Here is an 18,470-nt window from a genome sequence, read left to right on the forward strand (position 1 = left end):
GTTTGCGCTTGCGCAGTAGCGTTTTCACCCATAATGCATTTCACATCGGCTTCACGAATTTAATGCAAACATGGCGGCTCACGATTTCGAAGACGAAAATCTGGTTTTGGAACCAGCTGAATGCAGGGTGACCAAATTTCACAAAAAGAAATATGGGACAGTCGACAAAGTACGCTGCATGAGCAGATCGACCGAGCCAGGTCTTAAAAAAAAGATCAACAAAGGAGGCTACACGGTGTTCGACTTGGGAAAACATGTACAGAATTGGAAGGGGGGGTGAACGAAAGAGTTGAATTGAGAACGAAAAGAAATGAAAATGAAAAGGAAAATGAAGGAAAATATATTAAAAAAAAGGAATGTTAGAATAAAATGATGAAAGATAGAATAAAAGAAAAAAAATGTTTCCGTCATTCTTTGAAATGAATTAAGAAGGAAAGAAAAAGAAAAGAAGGAAGGGAAGATGTGTGAAAGAAAACATAAGGGAGAGAAAAGAAAAAGAGAAGCAAGAAAAAAGGAGGAGGAGAGAAAGAACGAATAAAAGAAAAAGGTTTCCTTCATTCTTTGAAAGAAAAAAATAAAGAAAGAAGAAAAACCGGAAGGAAGGGAGGGAGGGAAAGAAAGAAAAAGGCCACAAAGTAGAAGGAAAAAATTAAATAAAAAATAAAAGAAAGGATGAAAGAGAGGGAGGAAAAAATAAAGGGAGAAGAGAATAAATATAGAGAAAATAATGGAAGGACAGAAAGAACGAAAAGAAAAGGGAGAAGGAAGCAAAGAAAAGTTTAAGGAAAGAAAAATGAACAGAGAGAGAAGATCAGGAAAGAAAGATAGGGAATAAAGATAGATGGAATAAAAAAGGGGGCAAAGAGGAAGGATAGAATGATGAAGAAAAAAGGATATGAAAGAAAAAAAAAAGTACAATCTTAAAACAAACAAAAAATCCCATAATGTAACAAAAATCATAATGATATTTCGTGTTTCTAAATATATTTAGAATAGAAATAGAATGTTTTAGAAATGGGGGGGGGGGGGGTCGGGTGTCCGGCCACTTTATATTTTGGAAGCCTTCTTTTTTTTCTTTAGATTAAACTAAAAATATGAATTCAATAGTTGTAATCATCTTTTATTTTTTCTCTATAATTTTTTTTAAATCATAATTATTTTTTGTACTAAAAATTGTAAAACTTCGCTTGTAAATTTTTCCAAATGACTTTGTAACTTAAAATGAATCGTCCTGACACAGAACAGGGTATACTTCTTTGTGGTCCCAAACATGTTATTTTTAAGTTCTTTATATGTAGAATAACAATTTTTTGTACTTTGTTCTCCTTTTTACTGGTTTGTAAATTAAATTTATTCGCTCCGCGGCACCTGCTATTTTCCAAAAACGATCCAGAGACAAGAGCTGAGCGAGCACGAGCTCCCGTCATTCATTACACTCACTTTCAACTTACACAAATAGGAGTACGGTACGTGGGGCACTGGAGGGTACTCCACGATGCGACAATCGCCAGAGAAATGCCCCGCAGATTCGTTGTTATATTATCAAGACCATTGTAAACACGCAAATGATTTTTGCATAAAAATAAAGCTCAAAGTATGCTTTTTCACCTTATTATAATTTCTAAAAAATGTACGAGTAGGGAAAGATTTAACTACGTAAGAAAGACAGACATACCTAAAATGACCAATCTCCAACTTCCTCCGTTTGTAATTTTGTTGAGTCAAATCAAATTGTGACGTATTTGGTATGTATGCAAAGGGGATCATCTCAGAAGTTCAACCATACATAAAAGACGTGCATGAGGAATCCGTACGAAGAGATATGGATGTTAGAAGAACAGCAAGTCGTGTTTCAATTTTGAAAAAACACTGAGCTCGGAGAGAAGTTATGTGGGAGAACGTCGTTTACGGCGGTGCCTCGCAGGGTCCTTCAAAAAATCTCTGACCTCAGATTTTACGAGGGGGCTTATCGCGTTATGTAAGCGGGCTCTAACTTTCCCCTGGCGGCTCGCCGATTGATGTTAGATATCGTTCCTTCGCCCGAAGGAAGCGATAACAGAGGATTAACAGAGGATTTGGAAGATGGTTCTCCTTCTCTTAATAGCTCCATAGTATGATCATGATAATGGTGGGCCCACTCACACGATAGGTGTCACGCGCGTAAAGGCGACCGCACACCTTACGACTGGTCTGCGACCCGACTTTGGAACAAATCGCATTTTGCTCATTTTCTGAAGATGTGAATGGAACATGTCATTTTATTTGAGGTTAAAATTAATTGAAATAACAATATAACAATTTTGAAAGATTGCAAGTCCTTATTTTGGAGTAAAGCCCAAATTAGTTTCAAATCCTAGCCAATCGTACGACTGCTATGACGTCATTACGACTAGATCACCCAAGGGTTCATTACATGCCGCCGCGCACAGAAAAATCAAGCCATAGAAGTCATGTGTTGTGGACCCAAGAAGTGAGATCCCAGCACGCGCGACCCACTAGTTAGAAATCCACTGCCAAACGCGGTTCGTGGTGCGAGGTTAGTATACATACTAACCTCGCAATACGTGTGAGTGCGACTAGATATTAAATTCGCTTTTATTCTAAGAAGGATGACAGCATAGTCACGAATTTTATCATAGGTATTCGTACGATGATTTAGAACATTACACAGTAAGATATTCCAAGTCTCAATATTAGCATCAAATTACATTACATTTTATTCTGAAATCGGGTCGCAGACCAGTCGTAAGGTGTGCGGTGGCCTTAAAACATTCCCCATAGACTTCTGTGTTAAAATGGCACTTCAGAAAAATTCATAAAAAAATAAATGTGAAATTAGAGGGTCGAATGTTTACTACCTTTGGATAGGATATATATCTGACATTCCATATCTGACCAGAGAAGGGTATCGTAGCCAGCTCATTTTAAAAATAAATCGCCATTTATGAAGATAACTATGTCTATGATGGGATCAAATTCATCAACTGAAACAGTAAAATAGCCCCAATTCTTCCGCCAGTCAAAAAATAGTTCCAAATCATTGATATATCTTCCCAATTTGGGCAAAGGAAGTTCAGTAGTTACCATTTCTAGAATCAGTGTTAGATTTTGAATCATATTCATACACTTTTGTCAATCAGCAATATCAAATTGAAAAAATTTGAATGGGTTGGGTCGAACGAATATCTTCAGCCCTCCTGATGTGATTAGGCTCATGGCACCTATTGCGAGGTTAGTATACTATTACCTCGAGCGAAGTTCGTGCAGGCTCCACTTCACTACCGCTACACTACACTCCACCTACCCGAACTTCGAGACGGTGAACCAGTTCGGATATACCGAGTCACAAAGGTGGGATGGAAATCATTTTTATCGTAAAAATTACAGAAAAAAAATATAACGAGAAAGATGAATAACTTAATATCTTACTCTACACCTGTATTTCACTCCGTTTCCATCCTCCGGTTAATTATCCTCAAAATTGGTGATTTTGGGCCAGTATCTTTTTCCTTGCACGTATTATTCACGGCCGACTTCAAAACATCGCGATCGGTCGCAGGTCAAACCGATCGCGATCGCATACTGGGGTGGGCCCCAAGTCTGCGCACGCCCACCTAACAATTTGAGTTCAGTTTTAACATGAATTTCTTCTTATTTCACAAAGTCTTTCAGTTAATAATGTTCCTTATATTATTATGAGTAAGTGTACCAAATTTTCATTGAAAGATGAAAGAAAATATAGGATTTTTTAAAAAAAACCTCGGTCAGTCATTTTCAGATTGAAAACTCATTCACTTTGCACACGATTGAGGGATTTTGATGAGAAAGGCTGCATTTTGAGGCCGTCACATGAAATGCCCTAAATTCATTATTTTTCCACTATTTTGAGTCAAAGTTTTTTATGAATACTGTCTATGTATTCTTGTGTAAAGTCTGTTCGTTGCGTATCTTCTTTTAATAGAATCGCATCAAATTATATTACATTTTATTCTGAAATCGGGTCGCAGACCAGTCGTAAGGTGTGCGGTGGCCTTAAAACATTCCCCATAGACTTCTGTGTTAAAATGGCACTTCAGAAAAATTCATAAAAAAATAAATGTGAAATTAGAGGGTCGAATGTTTACTACCTTTGGATAGGATATATATCTGACATTCCATATCTGACCAGAGAAGGGTATCGTAGCCAGCTCATTTTAAAAATAAATCGCCATTTATGAAGATAACTATGTCTATGATGGGATCAAATTCATCAACTGAAACAGTAAAATAGCCCCAATTCTTCCGCCAGTCAAAAAATAGTTCCAAATCATTGATATATCTTCCCAATTTGGGCAAAGGAAGTTCAGTAGTTACCATTTCTAGAATCAGTGTTAGATTTTGAATCATATTCATACACTTTTGTCAATCAGCAATATCAAATTGAAAAAATTTGAATGGGTTGGGTCGAACGAATATCTTCAGCCCTCCTGATGTGATTAGGCTCATGGCACCTATTGCGAGGTTAGTATACTATTACCTCGAGCGAAGTTCGTGCAGGCTCCACTTCACTACCGCTACACTACACTCCACCTACCCGAACTTCGAGACGGTGAACCAGTTCGGATATACCGAGTCACAAAGGTGGGATGGAAATCATTTTTATCGTAAAAATTACAGAAAAAAAATATAACGAGAAAGATGAATAACTTAATATCTTACTCTACACCTGTATTTCACTCCGTTTCCATCCTCCGGTTAATTATCCTCAAAATTGGTGATTTTGGGCCAGTATCTTTTTCCTTGCACGTATTATTCACGGCCGACTTCAAAACATCGCGATCGGTCGCAGGTCAAACCGATCGCGATCGCATACTGGGGTGGGCCCCAAGTCTGCGCACGCCCACCTAACAATTTGAGTTCAGTTTTAACATGAATTTCTTCTTATTTCACAAAGTCTTTCAGTTAATAATGTTCCTTATATTATTATGAGTAAGTGTACCAAATTTTCATTGAAAGATGAAAGAAAATATAGGATTTTTTAAAAAAAACCTCGGTCAGTCATTTTCAGATTGAAAACTCATTCACTTTGCACACGATTGAGGGATTTTGATGAGAAAGGCTGCATTTTGAGGCCGTCACATGAAATGCCCTAAATTCATTATTTTTCCACTATTTTGAGTCAAAGTTTTTTATGAATACTGTCTATGTATTCTTGTGTAAAGTCTGTTCGTTGCGTATCTTCTTTTAATAGAATCGCGCAGATACGCGAGTGTGCAGACAAGGGGGACTGCACAGACTTACGGGAACTTGCTCTACAACGGATAGACCGTCTCGGCTCAGCGAATCGGAGACCGCTGATTGGCCAATCGCGCAGATCACGTCATGACTACGTGGTCGCCAAAATAATTCCTTTGGACTGCGTGCGCAAGTATCGATAGCGATAACGATATCTGGTCACATTGTCTACGCAGGAAATGGTCTTGGTTCGTGATCGGATCGCTCCAGTATCGATAAAAAATTATCGAGACTCTGCAATTTCATGCATATTCACGTGTAGCCTCTTTTCTAGGCCCTGTCAGCTGCTTTCTGAGTGAACATGGCTAAGCAAGGGATATAGCGAAGTAGAGCGCCGCGAGACAGGGCCTCTTGACATCTGAGCCGAATTTCACCGACTTTCTTTTGTTTTTTATTGTTTTTACCAATATTCCGACCAAGAACTGGTCGGTGAAAATCATCCAATGAGAGCGCGGGCCGCTATGACATATTGAATATTCATGAGCTCATCTTGAATGGCGACCCGTGGATTCTTGGCGTAGAGTGACGACGAAATATCAAAGAGCATTGAATATGCCTCTAAAATGCTGAATATTGACCGATTTAAAGGGATGATCCGGGCTGAAAGTATTTATAGCTTAAACTTAAAGGACAAGTTTGAATAAATGGAGAAAAATCAAACAAGCATTATGCTGAAAATTTCATCAAAATCGGATGAAAAATAAGAAAGTCATGACATTTTGAAGTTTCGCTTATTTTTCACAAAACAGTGATATGCACAACTCAGTGGCATGCAAATGAGACAGTCGATGATGTCCCTCACTCACTATTTCTTTTGTTTCTTATTGTTTGAAAATTTTATACAATATTTCATTTTTTTACAGATTTGAAAATAAGGACCAACTTGATTGAACCATATAGAATTAAACAATGCTACTTGCACATGTTCAGGGAGGAATTATTCTTTGTTTCACACGACAACAGGGAGAAAATTTGAATATTTCATATTTCATGTAATAAAATACAAAAGAAATAGTGAGTGGATGATGTCATCAGTTTCCTCATTTGCATACCGACCAGGATGTGCATATAACTGTTTTGTGAAATTAAGCGAAACTTTAAAATATCATAACTTTCTTATTTTACAAACGATTTTGATGAAATTTTCAGCGTTGTGCTTGTTGGATTTTTCTCTTTTTATTCGAATAAACTTTTTTGGGGGTGGACTTACCCTTTAATAAATAGAGTAGAATTTACTGAGCAAAATGCCGAAAATTTCATCAAAATCGGATAACAAATAACAAAGTTATTGAATTTTAAAGTTTAGCAATATTTTGTGAAAACAGTCGTCATGAATATTCATTAGGTGGGCGTCATGAATATTCATTAGGTGGGCTGATGATGTCACATCCCCACTTGTTCTTTTGTATTTTATTATATGAAATTAGGTTTATTCAAATTTTTCCTCCAAGAACTAGAAAAATTGGATTGACAACTGATTTAGTGCATTAGATATTTATTGCTGCAACTTATTTCATTATAAGGGAGACATATTATTCACACAAGTATGAAATAATGAAAAAATTATGATTTTATGTAATAACATAAGAAAACGGAAAGTGGAGATGTGACATCATCAGCCCACCTAATGAATATTCATGACGACTGTTTTCACAAAATATTGCTATTAAACTTTAAACTTCGATAACTTTATTATTTGTTATCCGATTTTGATGAAATTTTCGGCATTTTGCTCAGTGAATTCTACTCTATGTATTAAGATATAAATATTTTAAGCCCGGACCATCCCTTTAAGGATTTGCAAGTCGATGAAATTAAATCTGCACTGAAAGGACGAGATGTTTTTGTAAATCTACCCACAGGATATGGAAAAAATTTAATATTTCATGCGATTCCACTATGAGTCGATTATCGATCTCCGCTGTGCAGTGAGGGAATGCTGGAGTGGAGTTTCCCCTTGACTCGAGTCTGACCAGCGGCTGACCAGTATCTCCCGGGAAGTTTCGGGGCGGTGATGGGTCTGTTACGGCCAATACTAGTAGGAGCAGTAGTAGTACCACTACTTGTAGCATTTTGCTGGTTATATCCCCTTTAGTGTCCCACAATTAAATGAATCCCCTGCCGAATAGTGGACTACTATAGTATTACGAACCCCGGACGAAACAGCTTTGACATTTTATTGGTTTACTATAGGTGACCGGTAATATCATGACTCCTGTATATTTATTAGGAAGACGGTCCTCATGAATATATAATTCAGCTCAGATGTCAAGAGGCCCTGGCTCGCGCCAGGTCTAATTCGCTTTGTGAATTAGGAAATCCCTCGCTTCGCTTGGGAAGCAGCCGCCAGGGCCTCGACAAGAGACTAATTCACACGACGCTCCAAAACCTGGAAATCAATTGACTTTGTACACATTGCGATAGACTCTACAAACTCCAACGAACACGATGCTATATCGACGCTAATTCGTAAGATTTTGACCGAAAAGCAAGAAGTAATCGAAATTCGCTTACCTGTGCGGTATTGGTGAGAAAATAGATCCTCCGTTCTATACAATTTGCCACTGTGACTTGTCATTTCCGACCAAGACTCAAGAGTCGGTTTTCACAGCGGCCGGTGCGGTGACCCACCACCATCGTTTCACCCGGCTGCGCCCGGGCCGGCTTTTCTGTCGCTCAGATCAGCACTGGTGGGGCACATAAATGAGGATTATGAATATGGAAAGCGAACTTCACGTGTGGAATAGATACTCGATCACTCGTTCTGTTTGAATTTATATATCGTTATTTTGACAAACGGAATTCAGGGAATTTTTTTTTCAGTTAAAAATAATTGTATGATTAAAATTATTTTTTTCATCGAGTATCTATCCCACACGTGAAGTTTATTTTCTTGTTGGTGCATATCGTCTGCTGCTACTCGTGAGTTGATTTGGGTACATAAATTATTTGGTTCGGACATATTATTTTACTTGTTTGTAAGTAAAGTGCTGAAATATCGGACACTTTAAATTGGACCAAAACAAAAATAGAATCATTGAATCAAATAAAAATCATGTTTATTGAAAACAAGCTTCTGGTAGTAAGTAAATAATTTCCGTTTACCATAATTTTTTCAATTCTATTTTTTAATGACATTAATATTCAACATTTGTAATGCGGAAATAATGAATAATAAGGTCAAAGGTCACTCACATGGTAAGGTCAAAGGTCTTTTTGAGGTCATTGTTATGGCATCACTCCACAACCGTAAGTCACTTTTGAACCAATTAACTTGGGTTGTAGCTGTACTGAGGAGACCTTGTGTTCAGAGGTCATTTTGAGGTCAACATTAAAGTTTATGCACAAGACTATTATGTCAAATGTTATTCCATCCCAGTTATTTTACTATGAACTTTTGATACAATTCTGTTGCGTGCCCTTGCATATTACGATATTTCTGGTTACTTTTACAAGTGGGCGAGACACTACATCATTTATGCCTTGTTGTTTGTACTGTCCTCAAGTTGTGCCATTGTGCCAAAGAACCGGAACCCTGTGTTTGGCGTTTTTATTTTGGGTCCTTCCTCCCAGCCGTATGACTTTCATAATCCTAACTCCCTCCATGTGGCAGCCTGTATAGTTTTCTTTTAGTCTAGACTTGTATACATTATGTGTATTTATTTGTTACATTTCCCTTTTGCTGGTGCAGGGTGCAGCTTGTCATAAAAAAACCTTTGATCAGAAGCTTCAATCATGGGTGCATTTGCGAGTCTGTTTAAAAACCTATTTGGGAAGAAGGAGATGAGGATATTGATGGTTGGTCTGGATGCTGCTGGTAAAACAACAATTCTATATAAACTCAAACTAGGTGAAATTGTCACAACCATTCCAACAATTGGTGAGTACTGCCCATCGTAAAGCTTTGGCCAGACTTGGTTTGGTTTGATCCTAGGTCATGCCAGGAGGTCCCGCAACATTCTTGTGTTAAATCTTAATTAAGATGAAAAGCTTTCCCCGCAACATGATATTTTCCATCAAATTGCCTGCATGTTTTTGAGTTCATATTTGTGATGCCTGGGTATATGGTTATGAAGTTACGCATAAGTTTGTACACGCATAATGAAATGAACCATTTTTTGAAAATGTGTTTTTGTGGACAAATCCAATATATATTGAGTTTTGAGATGAAAATGTATAATTACCCTTGTTATTGTTTAGTAGATGCATGATCGTAGAAAAGCTGGTAAATATAAATTGGTCGAAAAATCGTTCGAAAAATCACAAGATATTGAATAAAAAAAATATATTAGAATATGATTTAGAAGCCACAATCTATTGGAAACAGCACTTAGTTATTAAGAGTAACAACAACATCAAGTAAAAAAAAAAAAAACCTACATCTTTATAAATAATTTGAGTTACTACTTTTAAAGGACAAGTCCACCCCAACATAAAGTTGATTTGAATAAGAAGAGAAAAATCCAACAAGCATAACACTGAAAATTTAATCAAAATCGGATGTAAAATAAGAAAGTAAAGTTTTGCTTAATTTCACAAAACAGTTATACGCACATCCTGGGTGGTATGCAAATGAGGAAACTGATGACGTCATCCACTCACTATTTCTTTTGTATTTTATTACATGAAATATTCTAATTTTCTGCTCATTGTCAAGTGAAACAACGCTTAATTCTTCCCTGAACATGTGGAATTAGGCATTGTTTAATACTATATGCTTCAGTCAACTTTTTCCTTATTGTCAAATCTCCAAAAAATAAAATATTGTATAATTCAAACAATAAAAAACAAAAGAAATAGTGAGTGATGGACATCATCGACCGACTCATTTGCATGACACTTAAATTGTGCATATCATTGTTTCGTGAAAAATAAGCGAAACCTTAAAATGCCATTACTTTCTTATTTTACATCCGATTTTGATGAAATTTTCAGCGTTAGGCTAGAGTGATTTTTCTCTATTTATTCAAATCAACATTTTACTTGGGTGGAATTGACCTTTAATTTCACAGTGTACTAAGGCCCCCTGTCTTTCTATGCATCAAAAGCCCAGTCTATTTTGGGTTAGTATGTTTTTATGCATGAGGCATATGTGGGCATTTGGGTAAATCAAACTAGTACAGTATGTATGTAGGTAGTTTTGACAAATTTATAAGTGAACTCATTGAATATCAATTGCTATGAAAATCAGCATGCATGTTGTCTGTGATATGATCTCCAAGACTTTATATCATGATATTTTGCATGAAACAAAATATTATATTTAATAGTGCACTATTTTATGTTAATACAGTGTATATATGGTACATTAAATCTGATGTTAGATATGAAGGGGCTACCCTTTTCTGTCTACCTGTCTGTCTGTCTGATTCATTCTATTACTTAGTGTCTCTATCCATTCCTCTCTTTCTGTCTCTTTCTCTCCTTGCACCGATAAGTGTATTCTGTCCAAGTTTCTAAAGTGGTACTGTATACTGACCTATTGTTTTGATTGAAATAGACTTTGAATGTTTATTATTGTTTCATTCAGGTTTCAATGTTGAGACTGTGGAGTACAAGAACATCAGCTTTACAGTGTGGGATGTCGGCGGTCAGGATAAGATCAGACCGTTATGGCGTCACTACTTCCAAAATACACAAGGTAACAAATATAATTTGATTTGCCCTGCATATTTTGCTGTATAGCCCACAAAGTATACTTCCAGAAGCCTATGAAAGGACTTATCAGATATTTGAGAGGTTGTAGTTTTCTGAATTTGGGTGTCAGTTTGTTCTATGGTCATTGTTCAATATAGTCAAATTCTAGAGCTGTTTTGGGTATTTGTGTGTCATTGACTTGAAAATAGGATCTGGGTCATTGCTGTGTTGATTCCAATAAGAACTGCTAATTTTCTATACGGCGCTTTTGTTATTAACTTATAACTTATAATTTTTTTATATACCAGTACTTTTAAAAGCCAATACATAATACATAAGCTTTATTTGTTCAGTTTTGATAACTGATTTGCTCTTTAATATTTACACCACTAAAGAAAAATTTGCGTGGGTTGGCACTACACTTAATTCTTCTATTTTTTTTCAGGTCTCATATTTGTAATAGATAGCAATGACAGGGAAAGAATGATTGAAGCAAAGGAAGAACTCCATAGAATGCTGAATGAAGATGAACTACGAGATGCAGTCCTCTTAGTGTTTGCAAACAAACAGGTCAGTTCAAAATGATAATGCTACATTGCTAAAACCCCATTCCATTGAGAGCAAGATCCCTGAAAGACCACTGAAAGACCACTGAAAGATCTCTGAGAGACCATGGATCTTGCTTGATCTTTCAGAATTCTTTCCATGGACTTTGCCTGGTCTTTCAATGATCTCTGCAAAATTCATGAGAGACTGTCGAAAGATCATGGAAAGACCAATGAGAACTTTGGATATTCATCGAAAGACCACTGAAAGACTGCTGAAAGACCATCAAAAGACCAATGTCCTGTAAGACCGCGTAAAGACTGTTTTGAACCGTTTCAAAAAGTTTTGGAGCTCATGGAGACCATGAAGACCAGTGAAAGATCCACCAGGAATAATAAAAGACCTCAGAGATCTTTGAAAGTTTGTTGGAAGACCTTTGAAAGATCAAGCAAGTTTCATGGTCTTTCAGAGGTCTTGCTCTCTGTGGAATGGGGGTTTTAATAGTCTTATTGGTCTCTCAGCCCTCTTCAAGGTCCTGATGTGATTTTGCTGGAAGTTTTGTTTTTTAGTCTTATATGTAGTTCTTTCAGGATTTTTCATTGCCATTCCACAGAGACCATAAATTTCAGTGATCTTGGAGACTGCCGAAAGCCCATGCCAATATTCAGCATGTCTTTGATCTTCAGTGGTCTCTATTCTGTGGATAGGGGGCATTTAATAATGTAATATGAATGATGTTCATTTTGCAAATATATACCATGTATGTCTGCTCCGGTATTTAGCAATATATTCTTGGTATAGCACTGAGGAAGGAAACTTGTTCATACAAAGCTGATGCGTGGTTGCACAGAGTATAGGCCTCCTTTGGTCTGTGAAGGCCAAAGTTTATTAATCCTAAATAAAACCTGTATTTCTATATGCTACTGATAATTAAGAGTCACCAAACATTTCAGATTACATTCATTCCCAAACACGGTCACTTCTGTATTTCCCTCCTGATTTTTTTTTTCTCAGTTTAGCTGTCAAATGCAGTATCATAGCCTGGAATATTTCTTGGGTTTAAACTTTTGAAAATAGATCATTTTAGTGAACGGATCCATGGCAATTGCTCCCGCAACAATAGCTCCTACTAAGAATGCACACGTTAAGCAAAAGACAACCCTGAATGTCATAACTTATATTAGTACTTACTTACTTACTGCCTCCTGGCATGTAGGGCAGCAACAAAAGCTCTCCACTCCGGTCTGTCTTATGCCAGTCTCTGCAGTGGTCCCCATGCAGGTCTGTCGGAGGTTAGACATTTCGCCCTCCACGGTCTGTCGCCAGGTTTTCTTGGGTCGACCTCGTTTTCTCCTTCCTTCGGGGGTCCAATGCAGTGCTGTCCTTGTAATGTCATCCGCTTCTTTTCGTAATACATGCCCGATCCATCTTCACCTCCTTTTCATAAGTATGCCTTCCATACTCTCTTGTTGGCATCTTTCATATATTCCTTCATTTGTTATTGTGTTAGGCCAGAATATACAAAGTATATGCCTTTAAATTTGGGTATGGAAGCCTGACAGTCTCTTGAGGTCATGTCTTGACATCCTCCAGCATTCTGAATTTAAAACTGTTGAAAGAACGCAGCTCTGGTATATTTTAAGCTTAGTCTTTGCTCTATATTGTTGCGACCGCCATACATTGCTAAGTATACTAAATGCAGTTTTGGCTTTGTTGAGTCGGCTTTTAATCACTTATATTAACTTAATCATAGTCCTCACATGATTCTGAACCAAAATCGCATCATAACCCTCACCCTCAACTTATATCTTGAGAAAAATTAGTGAAGTAGCAAAGGTTGTAAGAGCAAATGCTGCGTTACTCAGTGAACTCAGACCACTATGTTTCAGATTGATAACATATATATTTCACTTTCTCATTGTACAGGATTTGCCAAACGCAGCCAATGCATCTGAAATCACAGAAAACCTGGGCTTGAAGTCACTGCATAATCGGAAATGGTTCATCCAGTCAACTTGCGCTACATCTGGAGATGGTCTCTATGAAGGTCTGGATTGGTTGTCCAGAGAATTGAAGAATTAAAGAGAGTTTTTGCTTCCTATAGCGTGGATACAATCAACTAGGTGTACAATGGACATAGCTAATGAGTCTAATGGCTCTTTGCCCGCTTTGTTCGACTAGGGTCACATACAGCAGACTGCCAAGTTCAACTCAAGTCACATTCTATTCACAATACACACAGGGTGCATTGAATCTATTGTTCATACTCACAAACACAATAGTGATGTGTGCATCGCATTGTACTGTGTACACACCAAGCTTTTCTTTACAATAAACCAATCAAAAGCTATTTTGAGCTGAAATAGCTTAGTCCGTGCAAACCCCTCTTCAGGTGGCACCTTGAATTTAATGTGGCGCAGGAGTGATTCTGTCCATGGCGGGCAAAGAGTTAAATAGAACATCTACTCTGATATGAAGAACGTTTCCAGAACTAGAAGAAAATAGAGACGAATAGCAGAGTCACATTTTAAAGCTGATTCAGTTTAAGGAAAACCCTCCGATTTTTATTCATTTATCGAAGCTTTCATTTAAAATGCATTTTTATTAGAATTTTCTGAGACTGTCGATGATCTGTCATATATTCACTTTTCTGCAGTTTATGTGGAAACCAATTTGATATCAGAGTGACTTCTATTTAAGGCAGTTTGGGTAGCGAAAAAGAAGAGTGGCACAAGACTGATAGGATGCTTTGTGTCCAAAACCAGAACATCCAAAATCAAGATCAGATTTGTTAGCAATCAATATCTTTATCATGTGACCTAGCTTAATCACATTTCTTATGATTTACCTTTATCTGTTTCTTTTTAAGGCATTTAAAATGGATAAATTTCCAAAGTGCGTTAAATGTATATTGTTTTTTTGTAAATTTTTATTATCAAATTATTAAGCTTCATGCTTGAAATTTATCCATCCTAGCGATGTAATAGTACCTAACAAGACATGATACTTTGTATGATTGTGATGTAAGTGATGGCAGTTGAAATTTTAGTCAAATGTCCTGCACTATGTGCTTGCAAAAACAAAACAACCCCCCCCCCAAAAAAAAAAACATCAGGAAAAACACTGGAAATATGCAGTTGGGGAAAACAATAATCAGGCATATTACAAATTGACCTAAAATTTATATCATGTGAAATATTTTAAACTCATTTAAAGGACAAGTCCACGCCAACAAAAACTTGACTTGAATAAAAAATAAAAAGCATAACACTGAAAGTTTTATCAAAATCGGATGTAAAATAAGAAAGTTATGACATTCTGAAGTTTCACTTAATTTCACAAAACAGTTATATGCACTTCCTAGTGAGTATGCAAATGAGGTGACTGATGAAATCATCCACTCACTATTTAAAATATGAAATTTTCCAATTTTCTCCACATTACTATGTGAAATAAAGTTTATTTCCTCCCTGAACATGTGGAATAACCATTGTTTTAATGTTTAATGGTTCAGTCAAATTGGTCATTACTGTCAAACCTTTAAAAATGGAAATATTGTATAATTCACACCATAAAAAATAAAAGAAATAATGAGTGAGGGACATCATTGACTCCTTTTTGAAATATCACAGAGTTGTGCATAAAACTGTTATGTGAAAAATAGGCGAAAGTTTAGAATGTCATAACTCTCTTAATTTATATCCGATTTTAAAGAAATTTTAAGCTGTACATATGGTTGTTTGATTTTCCTCTATTGATTCAAATGAAAATTTTTCTGGGGTAGACTTGACCTTTAATTACATATATACAAAAAAGTTACTCTACCTAGTGAGTAGCAGAAAATTTACTTCCAGAAAAGGTCTTATAAACTCTTATATGAGTCGTTCTTGTAATGTGAAGTTACGTGTAGAATATAAAACTTTTTTTATCCCCAATCTTTTTAAATCATTTTCATGTGGACTGCGTTCATGTTTGAAGACGATGCAAATTTATTATATTTTATTTTCATATTGTACAGCCCAAACACCAGTGATAATTCTGACATCTCATGTAGCACTTAACCTGTTGGAGATTGAATGAATTGACTCTAACACATGTTTCCATAGACTCCAGCCTGCATATAGGCAGGCTCTGTCTCCATCGGGTTAAGATTGATACTGTTTGTAATCAAGTATAATCTAGTAATATTTTGTCATGTTGACTTATCATTACATTGATATGGTGAGATATGTTATCTTGCCATGTCGACATATAAAAAGTTGTATGCCGACATGGTGAGATATGTTTCCCGCCAAGTAAACTTATAAAAATGTTTATGTCGATGTGGTGAGATACATAATCTTGCCAGATTGACTTATAAAAAGTTGTATAAAACATGGTGAGATACATTTTCTTGCAAGCTCTACTTGTAAAAACTTGTATGTTGCCATGATGAGGTAGGTGGAAGAGAGAAATAATGTAACCAGGGGGCCGTTTCATAAAGCTGTTTGTAAGTTAAGAGCGACTTTAAGAACGACTGGTGAACGTTTCTTATGCACTTAACCATCGCCAATGAATATACCATTTGCCACAAGAAAGGATTACCAGTTGTTCTTAAAGTCGCTCTTAATTTACGAACAGCTTTATGAAACACCCACCCGCTATGACAAGAAACTTTTTGTAAGTCAACTTGGCAGAATCTCACATTGTCGACATAAAAACGCTATTGAGTCAACTTTGCAGGATAAAGTATCTTGAGTCGCTTTAAAATGCCATTGGTGTGATCATAATTTTTGTGCTAATGTTTTAAATCTAGTGCTATCTTTTTACTTGATTCATTGAATGACTCACGTTATCTCTGCTTTTTTCTGTCTGTTTAATTGTGCATTGTAGGTTTTTTTTAATGAAAAAGTTTAATTGAAAATATATGTACATATCTATATTTATCTTTTTGCCTCTGTTTGTCTAATTTGTCTGATATGTATTTTTAAAAGTAGGCCTGCATACATAACACAGCTGTTTATTTGATGAATATAAGCATGCCAATATTTCAAATGGAAATAGATTAATTTACCTAATTCATATTTCTTGGGACTGCATTAATGTTGAGAAAAGTTAGAATTAATTTTCACTTAAAAGAGGTAAAAAAAAACATGTCTTGTACTAAGTAGTACAGTTTATAACAGTGTCAGAATTTACATGATTAAAAAGTACACATATGTGACATGTTTTTCTAGATTCAATGAATTACTGCAAATATATTGATAAAATGGTAATTCAGAATACGTACAAGATTGAAAATAGATGTGAAGAGTGAGGGGAGAGAAAAAGGAAGACAAAGCGGTATACCTGTAGAAAGGAGTGAAAGAATATAAGGACATGAGAAGAAGATGAAGGGGGAGGAAGAAGAGGGGGAGGGATGGAGGAGGAAGAAAAAAAAGAAGGAAAAGGAGGAGGGGTAAAAAGAGCCCCCCAAAAAAAAAAAAAAAAAAAAATTGAAGATAAAATTCAAATAATAATACATTGCACAAAAATGGATATGCTCCACATTGATAAGCGATTAAATACAAAATTTTGGATTATGGTCAAATAAAATTGAGGAGAGTGACTGGCAAGACACTTTTCTTCATGAATAATTGAATGTTTTGGTCCTTCCGTACAAAATTGGTTTATGAATATTGCTGCTGGTGCAGAAATCTAACAAACTGAAGTTATGACAAATTGGGTAATAGAGAGAGAGAGAAAATAAAGTACCAAACAAGACAGTGCTCTAAAATATCCTGACATGAATGCCGTGAATGTTGACGCCCTCTACGTTTATTACCTGATATACCCCATTAAAAATTCGCGAGAAGCGGAACTGAAGATATAGATCCCGGTAGGCGGTAAGTGAAATCTTTTTCTAATTTAGGCCTAGCCTATATTTAGTTTTCATTTTGTAACAAAGCAATAAGATCAGTAAAATTGAAAAGAAAGGCCGGCCTTATCTTGAAATTTGTCATTTCAAGATACTTTGTCAGTGATATTTATAATATAAGCGCTAAACGTCGTGTGTATGACTGACTGAGTGAGACTGAACTTCTGAAGTGATGACGTTCTGTCTTGACTTGAGTGTGGTGGAGCTGAGCCGAGGCACTCGCACGTATTGCGAGGTTAGTTTTAATAGTATGGTAGTGGATTTGAGGGATATTCATCATATTAGGAGGAATTGACTTCACATCGTTTGGTAAGCAGTAGAGGCGCACGGCCAATATTGGAGACTATCTCCAATGTGGGAGATTATCTCCAATATCAGAGACTTTTGTAAAGAATTTGGGTATCCAATTTCGGTTACAGCCCGATAGACCGCGGGTCCGATAGACCGCGGGTCCGATAGTCCGCGGGTCCGATATACCGCGGGTCCGATAGACCGCGGGTCCGATAGTCCGCGGGTCCGATAGACCGCGGGTCCGATAGTCCGCGGGTCCGATAGACCGCGGGTCCGATAGACCGCGGGTCCGATAGTCCTCGGGTCCGATAGTCCGCAGTGTGTGTAAAATTATGGTCAGGATATAGTGAGATCCAATGCCATCAAGAGGTCAAAAGGCCAATGATACGAGTCCATGGGGTTCTATAACGATGACCCAAAGGACAATCGCCCCCTGACATCTACTTCAAGGAAAATATTATCCCCATATTTTTATCGTCAGGGACTGTTACCCCCCCCCCCCCCGGAAATTTACCCTCTAGACGCCATACGGAGCCTCTAAAATGCCATCGACTTGACGACATGGCGAGATAATTTATCTTGCCATGTCGACTAAATAAGCTTATTATGTCCGCATGGCGCGATACGTTATCCTGCCACTTATAAAAAGTTATATGTCAACATGGGGAGATATTTTATCTTGCCAAGTCGACTTAAATAAGTTACATGTCAACATAGCGATATATCGGGATTCTCGCCGGGACTTGTACACTTCATATCTCGCCATGTGGACATATCGACTTGACAAGATAGAATATATCGCTATGTCGAAATAATAAGCGTATTA

The 18,470-nt window shown here is 36.8% G+C and overlaps 1 protein-coding gene across 2 annotated transcripts; it reads left to right on the forward strand.

Annotated features, from left to right (window-relative positions):
- Positions 1 to 8,471: 8,471 nt before the first annotated feature.
- On the forward strand, positions 8,472 to 16,382 carry LOC129265288 (ADP-ribosylation factor 1). 2 transcript variants are annotated; one of them, XR_010293627.1, is made up of 5 exons: positions 8,472 to 9,154; positions 10,805 to 10,915; positions 11,357 to 11,481; positions 13,384 to 15,351; positions 16,057 to 16,382. XR_010293627.1 is itself a non-coding variant. In XM_064099805.1 (4 exons), exons 1-4 carry the CDS (start codon positions 9,010 to 9,012, stop codon positions 13,537 to 13,539), a joined length of 537 nt encoding a protein of 178 aa, XP_063955875.1. In that variant the 5' UTR covers positions 8,472 to 9,009; the 3' UTR covers positions 13,540 to 16,382. The 2 variants fall into 2 exon arrangements, 1 of the variants encoding a protein (XP_063955875.1); XM_064099805.1 differs by having other exon boundaries at positions 13,384 to 16,382.
- The last annotated feature ends 2,088 nt before the right edge of the window (positions 16,383 to 18,470 follow it).

The sequence above is a fragment of the Lytechinus pictus genome, chromosome 1, assembly GCF_037042905.1.
Source record: "Lytechinus pictus isolate F3 Inbred chromosome 1, Lp3.0, whole genome shotgun sequence".
NCBI classification, from domain to species: Eukaryota; Metazoa; Echinodermata; class Echinoidea; order Temnopleuroida; family Toxopneustidae; genus Lytechinus; species Lytechinus pictus.